General features: G+C 53.9%; 1 protein-coding gene across 2 annotated transcripts in view; it reads right to left on the bottom strand.

Moving 5' to 3' along the window:
• Positions 1 to 23318, bottom strand: part of SORCS2 (sortilin related VPS10 domain containing receptor 2) — a 495160-nt gene that overhangs the window by 172532 nt on the left and 299310 nt on the right. For both annotated transcript variants that reach the window (XM_024993671.2, XM_024993672.2), the window contains exon 3: positions 17955 to 18054. In XM_024993671.2, the coding sequence (XP_024849439.1) occupies positions 17955 to 18054 (100 nt within the window). The remainder of the gene's footprint in view (positions 1 to 17954; positions 18055 to 23318) is intronic.

Here is a 23318-nt window from a genome sequence, read left to right as displayed (position 1 = left end):
CCCCAGGCTTTGCGAACCAACCCTGGAACTCACTCTCTCTGTCCATCTCATCCCGCCTTCCATAGCCAGCTTCCCTGTGCCCCTGGCGCTGGAGCTGATGTGTACATTCTAGTCAGTCCCCAGGGGCCTGTGACGTGGTTGTCCTGGGCAGGCCTGGGGGCAAAGATGGGTAAGACATGGTGTGGGCCTGGAGGAGCCTTCGCCCATCTGGGGAAGATGGATGAGACGCACCCCGACGATGAGCTCTGTGCAGGCAGTGGGCTGTGTGCGTAGGAAGGAACAGGCGTTAACTGAGCACCTACTATGCACGTGGCTGGGTGCTGGGCCCTTCCCAAGCGTTACCATAGTCTTCCCTTCCTGTGCAGAGAACAACGAGCCCCATTGAGGACACAGGGTCTTGAGAGGCCAGTGGCTGCCAAAATTCACTCCACAGCAGTGAGAGCAGGGGAGGGGACCAGTGACAGGTAGATTATCAATGCCCTCAGTTCTGGCCTGGGTTCAGGGCCTGCTGGCATGGGGATACTCCCCAGCTCCTCACCCAAAGCCCCCCAGCTCCACTGGGGTCCACATCTGGAACACGGCAGGCAGGGCTCTTCCACAGGATGGCAAGCTGGCTGAAAAGTCTAGCTGTGAGGTCTTTCTTTCAAGCTAAAAATATATACTTACTGCTGTGTTTAAAGAGACAGGAAGAGAGAGTTTGAGGCTTGAAAGAAAAAATCCTCAAAAAAGGAATGACTTTTTAAATAGTATAGTTAGAAGTGACTCAACAGGAGCAATGTCAGTAAATTCTGGTGGACACGGGCACAAGACTGTTCTAGCTTCTACCTGCTCTTAAAAAACCTCACTTACCTGGCTGGAGACTCATCTTTTCCTCACTGTATTCCATCCTGGGTGGGCTGACCCCGCCTCTCAGAGAACACATGACCAGACCTGGCCAATCAGAGCACAAGCTCCCTCTGGCCACACCCACTGCTTCAGGAACAGGTCACATGATCCCAGCCCAGCCAATGAGAGTCTTCCCTGGGATCTGTGCTGAAACTACTTGGAAACGGACCCTTGCTCCTTCTGAGATCATGGTGCTACAGATAATGTGTGTCTGGGGTGGCCAGAGATCATTTGTCTGCCAAACAGCCGAATGGTGCCTAGGACCGAAGTTTGGCTCCAGGAGAGCAGAGTTAAGAAGTGGGGAGACAGACACTGAGTCCTAATGTCACTATTAAAGGTCCTGGATCAAACTGTGCCTGAAGGAAGATCTACCCTTGGTCTTCACAGTTACGTAAGCCAAAGTGTTGCTCTTCCTGTCTGAGTGACTTCATATTCAGTTCAGTTCAGTCGCTCAGTCGTGTCTGACTCTTTGTGACCCCACGTATTGCAGCACGCCAGGCCTCCCTGTCCGTCACCAACTCCCAGAGTTCACCCAAACTCACGTCCATCAAGTCAGTGATGCCATCCAGCCATCTCATCCTCTGTCGTCCCCTTCTCCTCCTGCCCCCAATCCCTCCCAGTATCAGGGTCTTTTCCAATGAGTCAACTCTTCACATGAGGTGGCCAAAGTACTGGAGTTTCAGCTTTAGCATCATTTCTTCCAAAGAAATCCCAGGGCTGATCTCCTTCAGAATGGACTGGTTGGATCTCCCTGCAGTCCAAGGGACTCTTAAGAGTCTTCTCCAACACCACAGTTCAAAAGCATCAATTCTTCAACGCTCAGCTTTCTTCACAGTCCAACTCTCACATCCATACATGACTACTGGAAAAACCATAGCCTTGACTAGACAGACCTTTGTTGACAAAGTAATGTCTCTGCTTTTTAATATGCCATGTAGGTTGGTCATAACTTTTCTTCCAAGGAGTAAACGTCTTTTAATTTCATGGCTGCAATCACCATCTGCAGTGATTTTGGAGCCCAGAAAAATAAAGTCTGACACTGTTTCCACTGTTTACCCATCTATTTCCCATGAAGTGATAGGACCAGATGCATGACCTTAATTTTCTGAATGTTGAGTTTTAAGCCAACTTTTTCACTCTCATCTTTAACTTTGATCAAGAGGCTTTTTAGTTCCTCTTCACTTTCTGCCATAAGGGTGGTGTCATCTGCATATATGAGGTTATTGATATTTCTCTGGGCAATCTTGATTCCAGCTTGTGCTTCTTCCAGCCCAGCACTTCTCATGATGTACTCTGCATAGAAGTTAAATAAGCAGGGTGACAATATACAGCCTTGACGTACTCCTTTTTCTATTTGGAACCAGTCTGTTGTTCCATGTCCAGTTCTAACTGTTGCTTCCTGACCTGCATATAGGTTTCTCAAGAGGAAGGTCAGGTGGCCCGGTATTCCCATCTCTTGAATAATTTTCCACAGTTTATTGTGATCCACACAGTCAAAGGCTCTGGCATAGTCAATAAAGCAGAAATAAATGTTTTTTTGGAACTCTCTTGCTTTTTTGATGATCCAGCGGATGTTGGCAATTTGATCTCTGGTTCCTCTGCCTTTTCTAAAACCAGCTTGAACATCTGGAAGTTCACAGTTCACATATTGCTGAAGCCTGGCTTGGAGAATTTTGAGCATGTGAGATGAGTGCAATTGTGTGGTAGTTTGAGCATTCTTTGGCATTGCCTTTCTTTGGGATTGGAATGAAAACTGACCTTTTCTGGTCCTGTGGCCACTGCTGAGTTTTCCAAATTTGCTGGCATATTGAGTGCAGCACTTTCACAGCATCATCTTTCAGGATTAATATATTTTTATTATTAACATTTTTTTCCATTTTTAAATTTTTTAATTTTTAAGTCCTTTATTGCTCCTTTAATTTTCATTTTTATAACTTACTGTTACCTTGAAAGAAAAAACCTAGTTTTAAAGCAAATTTCGTATATTTTTTATAATTTTTGTGATTTTTTTTTTTATTATTGTATTTTTGAGAATCTAACCTCTATGCGATGAGTTGACTCATTGGAAAAGACTCCGATGCTGGGAGGGATTGGGGGCAGGAGGAGAAGGGGACGACAGAGGATAAGATGGCTGGATGGCATCACTGACTCAATGGACGTGAGTTTGAGTGAACTCCGGGAGTTGGTGATGGACAGGGAGGCCTGGCGTGCTGCGATTCATGGGTTGCAAAGAGTCAGACACGACTGAGCACTGAACTGAACTGAACCTCTACTCTAGATTTTTAATCTTTGCTTTTTGTTATTTTTTGTCCAAGAAGCAGTGGCTGCGTGGGTGCAGGAGGGCCTAGAGGAGCTACTCCACGTTCAAGATCAGGAGGGGCAGCAGTGAAGAGATACCCCTTGTCCAAGGTAAGGAGCAGCGGCTGCGCTTTGCTGGAGCAGCCGTGAAGAGATACTCCACGTCCAAGGTAAGAGAAACCCAAGTAAGACGGTAGGTGTTGCAAGAAGGCATCAGAGGGCAGACACACTGAAACCATAATCACAGAAAACCAGTCAATCTAATCACACTAGGACCACAGCCTTGTCTAACTCAATGAAACTAAGCCATGCCCTGTGGGGCCACCCAAGATGGGCAGGTCATGGTGGAGAGGTCTGATGTGGTCCACTGGAGAAGGGAATGGCAAACCACTTCAGTATTCTTGCCTTGAGAACCCCATGAATAGTATGAAAAGGCAAAATGATAGGATACTGAAAGAGGAACTCCCGAGGTCGGTAGCTGGCCAATATGCTACTGGAGATCAGTGGAGAAATAACTCCGGAAAGAATGAAGGGATGGAGCCAAAGCAAAAACAATACCCACTTGTGGATGTGACTGGTGATAGAAGCAAGGTCCGATGCTGTAAAGAGCAATATTGCATAGGAACCTGGACTGTCAAGTCCATGAATCAAGGCAAATTGGAAGTGGTCAAACAAGACATGGCAAGCGTGAACAGCAACATTCTAGGAATCAGCAAACTAAAATGGACTGGAATGGGTGAATTTAACTCAGATGACCATTATATCTACTACTGCGGGCAGGAATCCCTTAGAAGAAATGGAGTAGCCATCATGGTCAACAAAAGAGTCCAAAATGCAGTACTTGGATGCAATCTCAAAAACGACAGAATGATCTCTGTTCGTTTCCAAGGCAAACCATTCAATATCACAGTAATCCAAGCCTATGCCCCAACCAGTAACACTGAAGAAGCTGAAGTTTAATGGTTCTATGAAGACCTCCAAGACCTTTTAGAACTAACACCCAAAAAAGATGTCCTTTTCATTATAGGGGACTGGAATGCAAAAGTAGGAAGTCAAGAAACATCTGGAGTAACAGGCAAATTTGGCCTTGGAATACGGAATGAAGCAGGGCAAAGGCTAATAGAGTTTTGCCAAGAGAACACACTGGTCATAGCAAACACCCTCTTCCAACAACACAAGAGAAGACTCTATACATAGACATCACCAGATGGTCAACATTGAAATCAGATTGATTATACTCTTTGCAGCCAAAGATGGAGAAGCTCTATACAGTCAGCAAAAACAAGACCAGGAGCTGACTGTGGCTCAGATCATGAACTCCTTATTGCCAAATTCAGACTGAAATTGAAGAAAGTAGGGAAAACCACTAGACCATTCAGGTATGACCTAAATCAAATCCCTTATGATTATACAGTGGAAGTGAGTAATAGATTTAAGGGACTAGATCTGATAGAGTGCCTGATGAACTATGGGCTGAGGTTCATGACATTGTACAGGAGACAGGGCTCAAGACCATCCCCATGGAAAAGAAATGCAAAAAAGCAAAATGCCTGTCTGGGGAGGCCTTACAAATAGCTGTGAAAAGAAGAGAAGTGAAAAGCAAAGGAGAAAAGGAAAGATATAAGCATCTGAATGCAGAATTCCAAAGAATAGCAAGAAGAGATAAGAAAGCCTTCTTCAGCAATCAATGCAAAGAAATAGAGGAAAACAACAGAATGGGAAAGACTAGAGATCTCTTCAAGAAAATTAGAGATACCAAAGGAACATTTCATGCAAAGATGGGCTCGTTAAAGGACAGAAATGGTATGGACCTAACAGAAGCAGAAGATATTAAGAAGAGGTGGCAAGAATACACAGAAGAACTGTACAAAAAAGATCTTCACGACCCAGATACTCACGATGGTGTGATCACTGACCTAGAGCCAGACATCCTGGAATGTGAAGTCAAGTGGGCCTTAGAAAGCATCACTACGAACAAAGCTAGTGGAGGTGATGGAATTCCAGTTGAGCTATTTCAAATCCTGAAAGACTTCATATTACTTGGAATCAAATTAGTCCTGACTAATACAGCATGGGGGGAAGGGGGGAGGGCAGGTATTTATTTGGTGGCTGATTTGTCAAAGGAAGACAAGTAGAACAGAAAACACTAGAAATGGAAGGCCCCTCAAGGGTCATACAGAAACAGCTGCCCTGCGACATGGGAGCTGCCACTCCATCGCTCTGGCACCCAAGCCTGACACCACGGACCGGTCAGGCCTCCTTCCTGCCACACGAATGTGGCCCCACGTCCTTCCCATAAAGACTTCCAGGGAGTGATGTAGGTAGGGGGTGATGTCCTAACTCACGTCTAGTTCAGAGGGAGGTGAAGCGGCTTGTCCCATTCTCCCTGCTAATCTAATCCCTGAAAGGACAGGAGACACTTCATTCCTTTGGTTGAAATCTTCCCTTGTGTCTAACGATTTCTCAGCCACACCTCTTGGATAAGCCACATGACTTGCTGGATTCTGGAAACCGGAGTAATAAGCGGAGGAAGGGCACGCCTGTAAATCACAGAACACAACTGCCAGAGCTGGGTGACAGGCAGGTACCGAAGACATGCCTACAAAGCACGTGCCCTGGGCTCCCCCCTGCTGGCCCCCCTACAGAGCCAGGAGCAGGGGGGACACGGGAAGAACCCCTGCCCGGGTGGGGTCCAGCCGTGCCATGCCTCCTCACTACCCTACCCTGAAGAACCACTCCATCTCTCTGAGCTGCCGGCTGCTCACCTGTCCGTGGACACCTGTGGCTCAGCCCCTGTGTGGCTTCAGTGGATAACAGTCAGTGTCACCAAAACTGCTCCTGGGGTTGCCAACGGGATCGGTGCCACACCTCATGCCCAGCACCCCAGAAAGCACCTTGTGAATCTTCGCAGAAGCCCCCTGATGACAGCACCCACTTCACCAGCCGTGCTCAGAGGGGCTCAGGAAAGTTTCCCAAGCCCCAGTTCTGCCTGGACCACCTGTGTCTCCACTGCCAGGACGTCAGGGGGCCTCACCTTCCTCTCCCCAGGGCTGCTGTAAATGCCCGCTGCCTGAGGCAGCACCACCACGCCCATCATCACCACCAGCGTCCCCACAGACACAAGCCTGCCCACGGTCCTCTGTCCGGTTCCCATTCTGAGAAGCCCTTGAACCCTCACCCCAATGTCAATGAGACTAAAAGGACGTGGAGCATCCTGGGGCCCCATGGAACCCCATGGTATTGGCTCTCCAGAAGCACAGACACAGTGGTGTTCCTGGTCCCCACCAACTCAGGGGCCTCGAGACCCCAGGACCCTGGAACTCTAATGCCTGAGTTCCCTGCGGTTGCTGTGGCCAATTACTACAGCCTCATGACTTAAAATAACACAGGTGTATTGTCTTCAGTTCTGGAGGTCTGAGTCCAGGTGTGAGCAGGGCTGGTTCCTTTCTGGAGGCTCCAGGGGAGAACCCACTCCCAGCCTTTCCCAGCTCCTAGAGGAGCCTGTGGTCCTTGGCTCACGGCCCCTCCCATCTTCAAAGCCAGCAGCATAACATCTTCCAGTCTCCTGGCTCCCTTCTCTCCTGACTACCCCAGTCCTCCCACTCTATGACCATCTGCTTCCCTTGTTACTTCTCCTCCTCTGATCCTCCTGCCTCCTCTTATAAGGATTAGTGTGACAACAGGGATTATCCAGGATAATCTCCCAACCTCAATTCTTAGCTTAATCACCTCTGCACAGTCCTCTTGGCTGTGAGAGGTAAGGTATTCACAGGTCCGGAGGATTAGGGCTTGAACATCTTTGGGGGTCATGTTTTGACCCTAGAAAGGGGATGGAGAGGTTTGGGGGTCATGTTTTGACCCTAGAAAGGGGATGGAGAGGTGCCGTCTGTCCTAACCACTTTAGGAGAGGTGGGACTCAGGAACATGTGTGCTGAGCAAGAGGAACATGGGGAAGGGCCTGAGCTGGAAGGGAGTGCCCCTTCTGATGGCCAGTTGGTCAGCAGGCAGGAGCCTCTGGGCATGAGATGAGGCTGGGAGGCAGACAGCCTGGGTTTCACACAAAGAACGATAGGTCAGGTGCCCCAGCAGAGCTGAGCTCAGGAAGCTGAGGGACACAGGTCGGAGGGGACTGGAGTTATGAGGCAGCCGCTGGTGTGAACCAGGCAAGAGGAAGGGTAGCTCGGGCGGGGGTGGCAGAGGAGGTGGAGAGAGGCCCAGGGCACTCACGAGCGTCCTCGATGGGCGGGGTGTAGAGGGTAAGGAAGATGGCAGTGCTAACAACCACTCTCGGGGTTCTGCTTATGTGCCCGAGCTGACACGTTACAGCAGGAGCCGATCTTGTAGCCTTGGGGTGGAGCCACAGCAGTGGTTTGGGGAGGTGCGGACCCAGTACCGGTGCTAAATAAATGAATAAATAAAAGATAGCAGAAGCTGATGCTCTTGTTTATCAAGGGCCTCCTTGTTGGGATTGGATTTCCCTCCCCCAGAAATCACATTCAATTTTAAGCCACTTTTACCAGGCTATGGCCCATCAAGCTTCCTAAGAGCCCACACCCCACAAGGACAAACTCTTCGCCTGTGTCTCTTTTCTGAGCATTTGTCTTTGAAGAGGAGAGAGACGAAATTCAGGCTGCGGCCAACAGCTGATCAGAAGCAGTTTTCTTAAGCGCTGATTCTTAATGGGGAAGCTGACTGGGGCACCAAGGGGAGCTAGGATGGGGTCTGTGCTCTTCAGAAGGCTCATGCCAGTGCCCTCAGCCTGGGGGCAGCATCTCCTCCTCCACCAGACACAGGACACAGCACCTGACCTTCAGTGCCATGCGGTGTGCGCGGGTCCCCTCGGCAGCCCTGGGGCACGAGAGAAATAAACCATCGCCTCCTCTCCCACCCAAAGGACAGCACTGTCCATCATGTCCTGCGTCTTGAGCCAGCCAGGGCTTCTGTCACCGCAATGGAGGCCACATCCAATACAGAGATGCAGGACCACAGTGGGCTGGTGAGGGGGGGTGTCTACACCACCCACGAAGAGAAAGGAGCTTTCCCATTCCAGGGCTCCCTCTGGGCAGGCTGGAGGTGCCGCTGAGCAATGCCCCCTCTTTCCGGCATCCGAGATGGGGGAGAAACAGCAGGGCCAAGGGGGAGGCAGGCACTGGATTGAGCGTCCACTCCCTGTTGGCCGACCTGGAGGCCAAGACTCTCAAGGCGTCTGAGCTCCACGGGATGGTGATCAGCTGCCTCCCAGGGGCTCTGACATGTGGCAACGCTGGTTCTGGGCCAGCCAAAGGTGTGCACCCTGGTTTGCCCTGAAGGCAGAGCCACCCGAAGGCTTTAATTTATCAAGGAAGACTGGCAGGTCCAGCAAACACCAGGGCCTCCCAGGGCCTGCAGCAATGAAAGAGTAGACTCATGCAATGTGGGCCCCCGAGAGACGTGTCCAAACCCTGCTCAGCACCCCATCACCTCGCCTGTGGGCCCCTGTTTTCTCATCTCTAACAGTGGCCACAATCACTGCTTTGGGGATGCTGCTGTGCCCTTGGGTGACCCACCGTGGCTCCCAGCCCAGCCTTTCTTCCCCTCACTCCACCAGCCTGGAAGGACAGACACGTGAGCGTGGGGAGCATTGAGCAGAGCACCGCAGGTGTGCATCAGGAGGTCCCTGGAACCTGCGAACCCAGATGGAGTCCCTGACACACAGGTGGCCAGCCGCCAAGATGCACCCAGATGGCCTTTTTGATACACTCGAGTTGAGCTGTGGCTGTGGCTTTTGGGGTCTTAGACGCTGCATCACCTGAAGGAGAGAGAATAAATCCAGGTTCCCTTTCCTTCTCTGTTTATTAGCTCCAGAGGCCAGAGCCCAGGAGGCATGTTTTCTGAGAAGGCTTTTTTCCTTTTCTCTCTTCTCTTCTGGCAATAATCTACTGGTTTCAGGAGGGCATCATTTTCCACACATTAGCTGGAGATTTGAGGGCTTCACTGCATGTCTGAGATGGAAGCTCAGTGCACCGTCAGGCCCAATTGAGCTATTTTTCTCCTGGACGGGATGGGATGCCTGATGCTCCAGGGAAATGGAGACCATCGCTGAGTGGAAGCGAAGGCCTGTTTACCTCCAGGTCTACTTCCCCCTGCTCTGCAGGCCCTAAAAGCTGGCTTGTTTGCCCACCAGGCAGGGGCTCCTACTCCTGGTAACTGACCTCTGGGGTGTGGCATCAAGCTGCGGCAGGGGGTGACGCCTGGGGACCACAGGGGGTTTCCAGGAGCCTTGACTTTGTTCTCAGAGAGCCGAGGGGGGTGGGGATGAATACGCCACCCCGCTGGCCTTATCTTGTAAGCTGAGGCTGATCAGAGAACTCTGGAACAGGAAGGAGGGCTGGGAGGCCTGCCCAGGCTGAGGGGGGCCCCCTGAGAGATACCCCCCAGAATCAGAACCACAGGGGGCACACGTGACTATTCTGTACCACGAGCCCTGATCACTGCCTCCCACTCCGGCCTGGCCAACCTGAGGGCATCCTGCGTATCACCTCTGGATGCCATGGGCCGATGGATTCATCCTTCTCATCCTGGCTCTTCATATGCCCCCTAAGGCCTGCCACCTCTCCAGGGCCCTCCCGTGTCCCTGTTAACCCACTGACCAGAAGGCTGGGGCATCTTCTAAACACAACACATCTCCTGACTATGTCCTTGTTTTCCCTGTGAACCTGCCCACCTAGGTTCAGCCTCTTTATCACTCAGCTGGACCCCACCAGTGTTGGAGCCACACAGATGCCCATCAGATGGCTGGATGAGTGAGTGGATGGGTGGGTGGATGGATGGGGAATGGATGGGTGGGTGGGGGAATGGATGGATGGTTGCCTGGATGGATGCATGGATGGGTGGGTGGATGGATGGGTGGGTGGGTGGATGGATTGGTGGGTGGGTGAATGGATGGATGGGTGCCTGGATGAATGCATGGATGGGTGTGGATGGATGGGTGGGTGGGTGAATGGATGGATGGGTGGGTGGGTGGGTGAATGGATAGATGGGTGGCTGGATGAATGCATGGATGGGTGGATGAATGGGTGAGTGGGTGAATGGACAGATGGGTGCCTGAATGAATGGATAGATGGATGGGTGAATGGACGGGTGGATGGATGGATGGATGGATGGGTGGATGGATGGATGGATGGGTGGGTGGATGGGTGGGTGGCTGGAAGGGTGGGTGGATGGATGGGTGAGTGGATGGATGGATGAGTGAATGGATGGATGGGTGGGTGGGGAATGGATAGATGGGTGGATGGATGGGTGGATGGATGGGTGGGTAAATGGATGGGTGGGTGGCTGGATGAATGCATGGATGGGTGGGTGGGTAGGCAGGTAGATGGGTGGAGAGTGGCTCTCCCTCAGTCCACTCCAGTCTCCCCACCACAGCAAAAGAGCTTTCTTAAAAAACAGGCAAACCAGTGCATCTGATCTCATCCTGAGGACTCCTCCAGTCTCGCCCTTGAGAACAGCCCACTCAGATGGTCCTGGGGGGCCTGGTCCCCCAGCGGGTGGCCTGCAGGCATTCTGCCTGGAGAGCGCTCTCTGGACATGACTCAATTTGCAAGTAAGCAGGAGCACAGGGCACCATGAACACTCCCTGGGCGGCAAGCATCTCCAGGAGACCTGCCCACCTCCCACCCCAGAGAACCGATGCCGCCGGCATCCAGCTCCGCAGCCCCCCGCCCCCCCAACCACTGGTGGAGCACACTCACTCCAAGGGAGCACCTGGTGGCTGCCGAGGGGTTTCTCATGGAGGTGGCAGCCCCCCGGCCTGGCGCAGGTCCAGAGAGACAGCCTGAGTGTAAGCACTGCACGCAAGGGTGCCACACCGAGGTGCCCACGTCCCTGCACTGCGGCAGGCCGCAGACACAGGTGTGGCCAGCTCTGCAGCTGCCCAGGACAGGCGCGGACACCCCTGAGCTTGCCGCCTGAAGCTCAGTGTGCATCTCAAGCCCGTTTCCTGACAACAAGGAGATGGCAGGTCCTCCCAGGTTGATGGGAGGACAGAGCAGGGGTCCAGGCTCAGGCCTGACAGCGCCATCAGAGAGATGCAGAGTGACGCTGTTGGTCCTCCCACAGTCCCCGTGGCGCGGGCACTGTGCCCGCAGGCCACGCACTGGCCTGGCTCGGTGGAGGGGCACTAGCCCCTGGCGCTGTCCAACACAGACGCAGCATTCTTGCCACAGGGGCCAGCACTGTGCTACCCTTGAGTTTCCTGTGACCCCCAATTACACCCCAGAGAGCCAGGTGGGGAGATGCTGGCAAGCGAACCCCCTCAAGCCGGGTCCCCCCCAACTCTGTGCCTCAGCCCTTTCTGGTCAGATGCTTCTGCGGAACAGGGAGATGCTGGTCAACATTCCGGAAGAAGATTTCAAAACAACAGCCACACGACCCATCTCAGTGAGAGGAGGAACAAAATGAAGGCCTGATGCTTAGCACAGTCTTTAAAACACCGGAGCAATCCTGGGCTTCCAAGCTCCCAGCAAACAACCTCTGATTGACCATCTGGCATGGAGGTGGGGGTCTGGGCGGGGGTGCAGCAGGCATGCCTTGGGTCTGCTGCTCTTAATGTGGGCAGGTCAGACAGAGATCGCCCCACCTCGGAGTCCTCTGAGTGACAGCAGGAGGGTCTGCGAACGGCCAAGGCCATGGGACGGGGCTAACCTCGGCTCCCTCCTGAAGGCAGACCCCCACCGTGTACCGCGGAGGCCACAATGAAGAAGCAAGACAAGGGAGCTGAGCCAGGAGGTCAGCTGTGAGAAGGGGGCAGCGTTCATGCCAGAAAAGGGTGGAGCCTCCACAGCAGGGAGGAGGTGGGGCCTCTGCGCTAGAGGGGCGGGGCCTCCAGGTAAGTGGGCGGGGTGTGCATTCCAGGATGGGGCGGGGTCTCTGCAGCGGGAAGGGTCTCTATATCAGCAAGGGGGCTCAGAGTTGGAGACCAGGTTTGGGACAAAACCCCAAGTATTTGAGGAGAGATAGATACAGAGGCTGGAGAAGGACCTGGCAACCCACTCCAGTATTCTTGCCTGGGAAACCCCATGGGCAGAGAAGCCTGGCTGTCTACGGTCTTGGGGTCGCAAAGAGTGGGACATGACCGAAGCCACAAAACAACTGTTAACAAGAGACAGAGGCGGAGATGGAGAGACAGAGCGTGCCTATTACCTGTCCTACACGTGTGGCCTTAGAGGAGACCCTGGACCTGTTGGTTCCTTCGCCTGTGAGATGATGTACAAGCCCTTACTTTACAGGGGGTTGCAGGGATCAGAGGTAGCCTACATAAAACTCCTAATAGGAGGCCTGCTACATCAGGGGCCTTCGGAACTCATGCAGTTCTTCAGGATGACCAGTCTCTTCCCAGCCATGGTTTGTACTCTGCGACATCAAGTTTCTTGAGACAGAGATTTGTGGCCTGATTCATTTCCATCCTGAGTGCCTGGCCCGTGGCAGTTTCTCAGGACGTCTTGGGTGAGTGAGCAGAATGAACAAGTAGATGAATTGATGGAGATCTTGTCCTGGCCCCGTGCTTCCCAAAGGAGGAGCCACGGCCCCAGGAGGGCACCTGCTGGTGGCTGGACCAGGGGTCCTGAGGCTTAAAACCAGAGCCTTCTCCTGGGTCATCAGGTTAACAGGGATTTTTTTGTTGAAAGTGTGTGTGTCTCTATGTGTGATTATAGCATTCAAACCAGCGCTGATACATCATGAAGTAAAGTGAAAATTCACATGAATTTTTAATATAAACCATGACACTTGAAAGCAATTCCATGTCCCGGCCAGCTCCCCCTGGGCTGTGACTGCACACCCTCTCGCCCTGACAAGGGGTTCTCCAGGCTGAGTCAGAAACACGCTGCTAGTCCAAAGCTAAATCAGGAATTCAGACAGCACAGAAGGCATACGGGAACACTGAGGGATCCTCAGGGCCCCCGGGGTCTCAGGTCATGCCATGACAATGGTAGAATGTCGTGCCCATGGGCATCAAGGCGGGAGCTCTGGTTATACTACAGGCAAGACAAAAATGAAAGGATATTCATTTTGTAAGACAGCTTGCAAAGTGGTCTCTTAAGGAGCTATAAAGTGCTGCTTAGTCTGTAATTGTTGCTAAATGGACTCCTAATAGCATTCACATCTTCCTGCAAAATCTATCCATTGCCGGTAACTGCAGAGGTAGCCCCTCCACGCACGCTCACGCAGGCGCCCCTGCAAATAAAGGACCCGATCTTTTCCCAGATCAGACTCACACTTGGGTAACCTCTTGCACTGGAAGGGCTCACTTTGGGCCCTGTTCTTATTCCTCCCACAGAAATGCAGCAGCAAGAGAGGTTCGGTCTCCCAGGGCTCCACCAGAGCCTCAAAGCTTCAAGAAGGTTTGCACTGTCTGTTCAGCTTGCCTCCATATCCCAGGGCCCAGCAAGGTGTTTAATCTGCATCTGATATCTGCAGCAGGTACTTAAACTACATCTGGTATCTGTACCACATAGTAGGTGCTTCATCTGAATCTGATATCTATACGATTGGACCAAGGGTTCTCTCACTCTCCAGCACCAAGCTTGTCGCCTGGCGCATAGTAGGACCTCAACCCACATCTGCTGAATGGATGGGGCTTGGTGTTGAGATGGAGCATGGAGACCTGGTGGAACTTGCCCCCTGTGGAGGAGAAGCCAGCACACGCGGTGGACAGAGCAGAGTCTGGGCTCTGCCCACGGGGATCTCACTCCCCACCTGCTGCTCCTCCACGGGGAGGAGCCCAGGAGAGTCCAGAATGCTGGAGCTGGGAGGGGCTTTGGAGAACCCCTAGTGCAACCTCCTCATCTTACAGAAGGGGAAACTGACGCCTGAAGGAGAAATGGGATCTTCCAGAGTCACTCAGCTCAGCTGTGGTCAGATGGGGTCTGGTCCAGCCACCACACATTATTGACACCCCCACCTCCAGCAAAGCGGGCTGGGCTGGGCTGGGCTGGGCTGGGCTTGCACCAACATGGGGACCCCTATCTGCTCCTGGGAACTTTGCTGCAGGGTGCCCGGTGAGCTCGAGGGTGTGATAGAGCGTGCTCTGGCATCCAGCAGAACTGGATTCGAACCTTGCTCAATGCCAAGTACAGACACAATATGTTTACTGCATTGGTGACAGCTGACTACCCCACCAGCTGGGTGACCTGGACAGCTCGCCCAGCTTCCCGCGAGTCTCTGTTTTCTCATCTGAGCAGTACAGATGATGATGCAAACCCCCAAGTCATGCCCCACGTCCACACAAATAAATGACGACTATTGACATCCGGTTCTGGACCAGGGCCTGGCGTGCTCTGCACGATCGCCAGGGCGTGGCTGAGGAGCGGGGAAGCTGCAGAGCGAATGCATGAATGCAATGGCAAGAGGACGTCTCTGCTTTTCCTGACGGGGCCCCACCCCAGCCCCAGTCCAGCCCATTGCTCCCATGTTTCCTGAGAATGGGCTGAGCTCTAAGGGCGGTGTGCAGTGTGCCTGGGCTGCTCCCCGACCCCTAGGACCACCCTTCAGAAGTTCGCAGACCAGCACGTGGCCCCCCGTCTCTCCCCCACCCTCAGCGATCCCTGTGGCTTCCGGCTCTTCATCTGACATGGTCTCACATCAGCCTTTTCTGTAACAGCGACTGCGGTTTTCTGCTTCCCGATTTCTTGAGAATGAGCTGAGCGCTAAGGCTGTGCACTTAACACACACAGCAACATCACCGGTGGCAGACGCTGGGGAGGTGACGCCTCCGGGAGCTGTCCGCCAGTGTGCACCGCGAGGGGCAGTGAAATGAGCGAGGTGCTTTCTGCACTCGCTTGGCGCGTCTTCCCTTGATCATCACCCCATTAAGAGATGAGACACCTGGGGACCTCCCTGATATCCCCTGGCTGGGGGGTCATGTCAGAGCTGGAATGAGGACAGAGGTCCCCAGTCTAGGTGCTGCTCCCTGGACCCCCTCAAATTCAGGGGGCCCCAGGCAACCCCAGGAAGGAGCCCCAGGCCTCACACACACAGGCCCCTTCTGGGTGGCTGGGGGCTGTCGCCCAGCACACCACAGGCCTTCCACACCTGCTCTCCCAGGTGTAGGGGGATTCCGGGGATCAGAAAAGACCACGAGGCAATGGCATCCGTTCAGCAGGACCAGCTGCTGCTTGTGACGCTCACTCACTCATTCATTCATTCCTTCAACATCAGCTGAGTGCTTGCGCAGGGCACAGGTCTACCCCCAGCCGTATTTCCAGGCTAAATTCTCAAATACCCTCTCAAGGGCATCACTGATGAGTGTTCTCCTTTTCTCTAAAGATGCAGACTTCTCCCTGCCTGCACCTGTCCAGATGTTGTCTGCAGAAGAGACTCTGCTTTGTGCCCCAGTTGGAGCCCTCCCCCCCACCTTCCATCTGCCCGAGCCCCCAGGGGGCCAGCATGGATGCCTCACTCCTGGTGCCCTTGGCCTGCTCGGATGCCTTATCTGAAGCCCCCTTGCTGAGTTCCTGCCCATCATCTCATTAACGCCCACCCCACCGCCTTTGCCCTGGCGGCTGCTGCACGCAGGGCCAGGGTCTGTCTGTCCTTCCTGCTGTAGGCCTGGCTCTACATGAAGCCTCCCCTGACCTCCCAGCCTCGGAGACACCCTGCTGCATGCCTGCACAGTTGCCTCTGCCTGTCTCGTTTCCAAAGGTGGACATCGCCTTTGGGGCCAGCCCTGGAGCCACGGTCACAACCCAGCTGGCGAGGCACAGTGGGGTCTCCTCTCACAGGGACCATGAACAGCAGCTTGGGGATGGCTTCAGGGCCAGGCTGGCCAGACAGACGGAACTTTGGGGATGCAAAGGGGATGAGTGGCGTGACCTTCTGTGTCCACTGTTGCCTAGAGTCTAAAGGTGGACGGGGCTCTCTGGCGTGGGTCAGCACCAGCCCCCAGGAGCCCTCCTTGGCCTCACCTCTGAATCAGTGACCCCAGGAAGAAAGAAGACAGCAGGCAGGAGGCAGGGTGTCTGTCCTGGCCCGTCCCAGCACTCCGCTCTCGTGGCCGATGAAGGGCCTCCTCGCTCCACACGCTGGGGTGCTGCCTGGGCGTTTCCCTCGCTGACCACCCCCCAAGAGAGCCCTGCGGCTCAGAGGGTGGGGTCAGCCCTCAGGAAAGGCGAGCTGCTCACAGCAGAATGAGGGTTTGATTCCAGCTGTCTTCTTACCAAGCTGGGCTGGAGTCGGACACAGGATGAAGACCGCTCGGGGGCAGGTGAGGCTGAGCTGTGGATGCTGTGAGTGTGGTGGTGGTAGTGGGTGGGGGTCACTCCCTCCCACTCACTGTCATTTCTCCACAAAGGAAACTCCCAGCTTTGGAGCCGGGTGAGGCTGGGGTCAAACCCAGGTCTCCCACCACCAGCTGTGTGATGATCGGGTGGTAGCCTCACCTTCCTAGGCCTTAGTTTTCTGCCCTGGAAAATGGGATATTAACCCCTCCTTTCCAGGAACAGAGTGAGACCATGCATGTGAGGACCCCAGGCAGGGTCTAGGGAGACTCAGGCACTGGTGAAAGCAACCCCCTGCCTTTCTCTCTTCAGTCCCGAGTCCCCTCCAGGTGCCAGTGTCCCCATGGACATGCCCCCTCCCCCCAGCAGCCCTCCCCACCTCCGCATTCCAGTTCTGTCCATCAAGAAACCTTTACAGCAGTAAAAGTCAAGGAAAGGGGAGGGGGGACGACCTGCAGAAAGCTGACATCACATTAAAATGTGCCACCAAGATGACCTGGACATCCCCCAGCAAATGGCCACACACTCCAGTTCTCATGTTCCGTAAAACCCTGCAAGGGGGCTTTGGTCCCTGCAGAACCTGCCAAGTGCACGCACACACCGACTCCTCTGGGCCCAGTAACCCACCACGAGTTTAGCCATCACACCCTCCAGTGCCCTCCGCATGGAGCCCTCTGGCATCTATGACTCCCTTCCTGGGATGTCCTCAGCCTACACAGGCCTTCCCAGGCTTTACGCTGCTCCACGCTGTCCATGAAAGTCACCATCAGAGCATCTGTCCGTGCCGTGGGCCGCCCTCATGCGAGCAAGTGTCAGGCTCTGTGTTCTAATCCCCAGTGCGGGGTTATACTGCATTCCCCAGGAGGTGCCTGGCCCGTCCAGGCCCTTCTCTGTGACACGGATCTGTTTCTCTGGAGGGAGTCAAGCATGCAGAACAGCTGGGGCACACCCGCACTGCTTCCTCTGACTCATTCTGGGGTCCCCAGGGGGCCAGGAGGCAACCCTGGCTTTGCAAAAGCCCAAGTTCTCTTAGAACTTAGCATGAGTGCCAGTACCTGGAAATGGCCGAGTTCCCTGACCCGCACCTAGGCAGAGAGCAGAGTCAGGAGACTCTCTCAGACCAAGAAAACAGAAAGTAAAGTTCAGATGAAAAACCAAATCAACAACGACAACAAAAGGCAGGAGATCAGACAGTTTTTCGCTGCTTTGCCAGGACTCCAGACCAGAAGACTCTTTCTCCCTCTAGAGCAGCCACTACACCCCCCAACCCCCACTCTGCCTGGATGGAGGCTGGCCCAGGGCAGGGGCAGACACAGACATCAGGACAACCTTCCCTGCCCCCAGGCCCAGCCGCTGTTTTAAACCCCTTCGTCCAAATGAACGCAGGTGGAAGAGCGAAGGGAGACACAGAGAGCTGGGAGGTAGACACCTCACCTGCCTTCAGGGCCCCAGAGGAGCAAGGTGGCACTAGCCCCCACCGCCTGCCATGCCCAGAGAGGTGGCGGGCGTGGCACCTACCTTCCTCTTGTTGGTCGGGCAGATGTAGAAGTTGTCGATGACAGTGGTGACGCCAGGCTGGAGGGTGAGCTTGGTGTAGGATGTCCCGAAGTCCGACGACCTGTGGGGGACAGGATGACAACTGTCAGCAATGGGTCCCCGCCACGCCTGTGTGTACTGATGGTGTCCGGCACAGGCTGTGTGCCAGGGGTCTCTGGGGACACCCAGGACTCGCCCAGCTCTGTCTTCCAGCGAGCCACCTGCCCCAAGCATTCCACAGTGTCCCACCCTGTCCACGGTCTGTGCGAGTTCTACCATAGCTGCATCACTCTCGTTAGGAAGGGTCTCGCAGGTCCTGGCCATGTTATTTTGACTCCTCAGAAAACCCTGACAGATTATGTCCCTATGTCCATCTTGCAGAGGGCCAGAGGGGATCTGTTCCTGCCCGAAATCACTCAGCTAACAGGTGGCCGACTCAGGACGTGCATAGTAGCCCGCCCAAACAGCTGGCGTTCTGTTTGTTCTACGGAAGGTCCCTGCCACCCTGAGTCCTGTCTGCTCGTCCTTTTCCCTTTCCAGGCCGTGAGTTCCTCCAGGGAGCTGCACCCTCCTCCCTGACCACGTGTGCCCCCAGGGCCCCTAGGAATCAGACCCCTGTCCTCGAGCCAGCTCGTGGGCATCAGCACCCGCTCTACTCAGCAGGGCCTGGGGGCCAGTCCCTCCTGTCCAGGGGCCCATGTTCCTGTCTGTGAGGCAAGGGCTGCAGGAAGGAACCTCCGAGCTCTAACCTCCGCCCAGAGCAGCCACAGCAGCGGAAGAGATACACCCATCAGGGGCGATTTCACAGCAGCCAGCACATCTGGACACGGAATTAATCCTATGTCAAAACTCAGCATCCTCAGCTGAGCTCAGCTCAGGGACCCTGGGCCCAGCGCTCCTTGGAACCAACCGGTTAAAACGTGCAATGACCACAGAGCCAGAGGCACAGTCCAACCCAGGTGGCACTTTCCACCCCACCCCCCAAAACCGACATGTGGAGTCCCAGAGGCCTCAGTTTCTCCCAGAGTATCCAGTCTTCTGACCGGTCAGGAAGCTCACCCCGAGGTGGGGACAATGACAGGAGCGGGCGCCCAGGGCTGCTGAGGACTGCTGAGGCCCGCTGGGCTGCCGCCCCTTGGACCTGTCCATCTGATCGCCACTGAGACAGGCTTGGATGGAGCTGAGCTCCAGGGCTGAGGGTGGCCGATCCCAGCTATTGATGGGGCCTGTGTGGGGCCTGGGCTGCAGGTAGCCAGGGCAGCCCTTTGCCCTCTCTGGACTCATCGAAGGGCTGGGTCGGGCTGTGAGTCTCAGGCTCCCCCAGTGTGGCTGGGGTCCAGGGGGAGGCCTGGAGCTGCCCAGGGTAAGTGCCCCACCCCACCTGCAGTGCTGTAGCTCCATCCCATCATAGTACATCCTTACCTTTCTACAGGGATGTATCTCCTCCCTGCCTCTTCCCTAAGCCTGCCCTTTCCCTGAGGCTCCAGAAAGATGGGTCATGTTTATGGCCCTGGTGCTCAGTGGCCCCTTGTCTCCAAAGGCCTAAGGTTACAAGGTCCTTCCCCAGGCTAGGACAGAAAGCAGCCCCTGTGCCCCCTGACTCCCGGGAACTCCAGCAGGGGCTGCCCTCTCCCCAGTCTCCTTCCCTCAACAGGATCCTCTGACTCTCTACCCACTCCCCTCCCCAGGTATCATTAGGGAAGCACTTACTCTCAACACCTTGGCGAATTGATTTTCCTCTGGAAGGAGGAAGCTGGAGGCCCATTATGGGAGGAATCGATTTAAAGACCCAGGAAATTCCAGAATCCACAGGGAAACAAACAGCTGTGCTTAGAAGCTCGTGCCTGGCAACCTCCAGCCTCTTGATCCCCTTCCCTCTCCCTCCCACCCCCAACAAGCCACTTCTAAGACCTGTGAAAGGCTCTGCCTTCCAGACACTTGGCCGTCTACCCTTCCCTCCGTCCAGACACCCCAGCCCAGCTGCCTCCCTTCCCCCATCTGTGGCCACAGCAGCCTGTTCACACCTGCTCACTCAAGGGTGCCTGCTGGTGTGAGCCCTCAGCAGGGAGAGTGGGACCCAGGCCCTGCAGCCTGGGAATCTATATTCTATCAGGGCCCGGGGAGGTGGCTGATAAAAAAGCAAAAACACAGCTCCGTCAAAAGAGACAAGGACTGGGAAGAAGCATAAACAGGGTGGGGACAGAAGGAGCAGTAGCTGCTGTCTCAGAGCGTGGCAGGGAAGGCCCCTCAGACACCGGGCTGAGATGGGAAGGAAGGAAGAGAGGCTGCTCCGTGCCAGCTACAGACACTAAGGACTGCCAGCCACCCCAGGAGCTCAGAGAGAGAGGCAAGGAACAGATTTCCCCTAGATCCTCCAGGAGGACCCAACACTTGCAACCCCCAGGACCCAGGCTTCCAGTCTCCAGACCGTGGATAACAGTTGCCATTGTCTAAAGGCAGTATGGTACTTAATATGACAACCCCAGAAGCTAGCACTGCTCCAGGTAGACGGAGGCGCAGGTTCAAAGGCCCAAGGATAGGGCCCCCCTCCCCTCTCCTCTCTGGACAGGGACGGAGGGGCCTGCTCAGAGCAAAGTCCAGCTGTGGAGCGTCAGGAATGCCTCAGCCTACAGGAATGCAATCCAATTCCTCCAATGGCCACTTGCCAGGGACTGGGGACATCAGTTCATTCATTCATTCACTCTTTCATTTAACTCTTTTATTTTGTTCAGTTCTTTTATGCTGTAAGCTTCACACTAGGACTGCGAATTGAAATTTCTGTATTCAAGTCCATTCCCACCACACAGGTTTATTGCAGATCTACTATGTGCTAGTCACTTCATCCCCTGGTGAGTAGGACAGACACTGCCCTGCCCTGTGGGGATGGCAAGCTGGCTGGTGAGACGGAGAGAGCAGACAGATGGACACATCCAGAGAACCTTGGGAGACTCTAAGGGGGGACGTCACCCCCGCTCAAGGCCAGGAGCCATGCTCATTCCCGTCTCAGGGCCAGGGGGCATGCTCAGCTCCCATGCCACCCTCAGTCCAGTTCAGTTCCGTCACTCAGTCATGTCTGACTCTTTGCGAACCGTGGACTGCAGCACACCAGGCTTCCCTGTCCATCACCAATTCCCAGAGCTTACTCAAACTCACGTCCATCGAGTCAGTGATGCCATCCAACCATCTCATCCTCTGAGACCCCCTTCTCCTCCCACCTTCAATCTTTCCCAGCATTAGAGTCTTTTCAAATGAGTCAGTTCTTTGCATCAAGTGGCCAAAGTATTGGAGTTTCAGCTTTAGCATCAGTTCTTCCAATGAATATTCAGGACTGATTTCCTTTAGGATGGACTAGTTGGATCTCTTTGCACTTCAAGGGACTCTCAGTCTTCTCCAACACCACAGTTCAAAAGCAACAATTCTTCAGCGCTCAGCTTTCTTTATAGTTCAACTCTCACATCCATACATGACCACTGGAAAAACCATAGCTTTGACTAGATGGACCTTTGTTGGCAAAGTAATGGCTCTGCTTTTTAATATGCTGTCTAGGTTGGTCATAGCTTTTCTTCCAAGGAGCAAGCGTCTTAATTTCATGGGTGCAGTCACCATCTGCAGTGATTTTGAAGCCCCCAAAGCATAAAGCCTGTCACTGTTTCCATTGTTTCCCCATCTATTTGCCATGAAGTGCTGGGAACAGATGCCATGATCTTAGTTTTCTAAATGTTGAGTTCTAAGTCAACTTTTACACTCTCCTCTTTCACTTTCATCAAGAGGCTCTTTAGTTCTTTTTCACTTTCTGCCATAAGGGTGGTGTCATCTGCATATCTGAGGTTATTGATATTTCTCCCAGCAATCTTCACTGCCCAGCCAATCCACAGATCTCCCATCTTGTCAACCCTTCCTCCTGAATTATTTACATTTCACCCCAACACCACCAGCACTCCACCCAGGCCCTCTTTATCTCCTATTGTCCTTGAGGGGGTCCCAGTGGATAATGGGATCAGAGGAGGAGGCGGCCAGTGCTGACTGGGTGGCTGGTGATCCCCAAGGTGGGGGCGGTGAATGAATTTCCAGTAGCTGCTGTAACAAATTACCAGAAACTTAGAGACTTACAACAAGACACATCCATTATTATGCAGCTCAGGAGATCAAAAGTCCAAAATGGTTTTCTGGGCTAAAATCAAGGCATCTTGATGCCTTGGAACACCTGCTGGAAGGTTCGGGGTGGGGGCAATCCATTTCTTTGTCTTTTCCAGCTTCCAGAGGCCTCCTGCACTCCTGGGCTCATGGCCCCACCTCCATCTTCAAAATAGATGCCTCCAGTCTCCGCTTCCATAGTCAAATTGCCTTCAACTACAGTACAAGTTCTCTCTTACTCCTATGATGAAGACCCTTGGGATTACACAGGGCTCACACAGATCATCCAGGATAATCTCCCCACATTCTTTTTTTGTCCAAGCCACTTGGCTTGTGGGATCTTTGTTTTTGGGTCAGAGGTTGAACCTGGGCCCCTGGCGGTGAAAGTGACTAACCACTGGACCACCAGGGAACTCCCTGCTGTCTGCATCTTAGCACACCTGCAAAGTCCCCCTTGCCATGTGAAGTATCCACAGGCTTCAAGGATTAGGATGTGGTATCTTTGAGGGTTCCTGGAGGAGGAAATGGCAACCCACTCCAGTATTCTTGCCTGGGAAATCCCATGGACAGAGGAGCCCGGTGGGCCTCAGTCCATGGGATGGCCAAGAGTCGGACGTGACTGAGCACACACAGAAACAGCAACAGTCTTTGGGAGGTGTTACTTCTCCTTCCCCGAGTGGACATTTGAGCCAGGTCTGGGGTACCATGAGAAGCAGGGTGAGTAGCTGGAGGGGCTACTATGGATCACGAGACAGATGACAGGGCCAGGGACTGAAGAGGTGGACGGACCAGGCGTGAATGGCCCCAGACGCCACAGAGAGCCTGGACCTGCCCTGCATTACAGGCACCATTTAGTAGATCGAAAGAATGCAAAAGATTTCATTATAATGTCATATTGGTTTCTGTACCAAGTCGCTTCAGTCGTGTCCGACTCTTTGCAACCCTATGGACTGTGGCCCGCCAGGCTCCTCCATCCGTGGGATTTCCCAGGCAAGAATACTGCAGTGAGTCGCCGTGCCCTTGTCCAGGGGATCTTCCCGACCCAGGGATCAAACCCACGTCTCCTGCGGCTCCTGCATTGTAGGCGGATTCTTCACCGCTGAGCCACTGGGGAAGCCCCATATTGCTTGCCTGTTGACATAGTATTTTGGATATACCGAACTAAATAAAATCTATTACTAAGATGCATCACACCCGTTTCTTTCATGAATA

Source organism: Bos taurus, chromosome 6 (assembly GCF_002263795.3).
Source record: "Bos taurus isolate L1 Dominette 01449 registration number 42190680 breed Hereford chromosome 6, ARS-UCD2.0, whole genome shotgun sequence".
NCBI lineage: Eukaryota > Metazoa > Chordata > Mammalia > Artiodactyla > Bovidae > Bos > Bos taurus.
The sequence above is the reverse complement of the archived record's forward strand: the minus strand, read 5'-3'. Positions and strand labels throughout refer to the sequence as shown.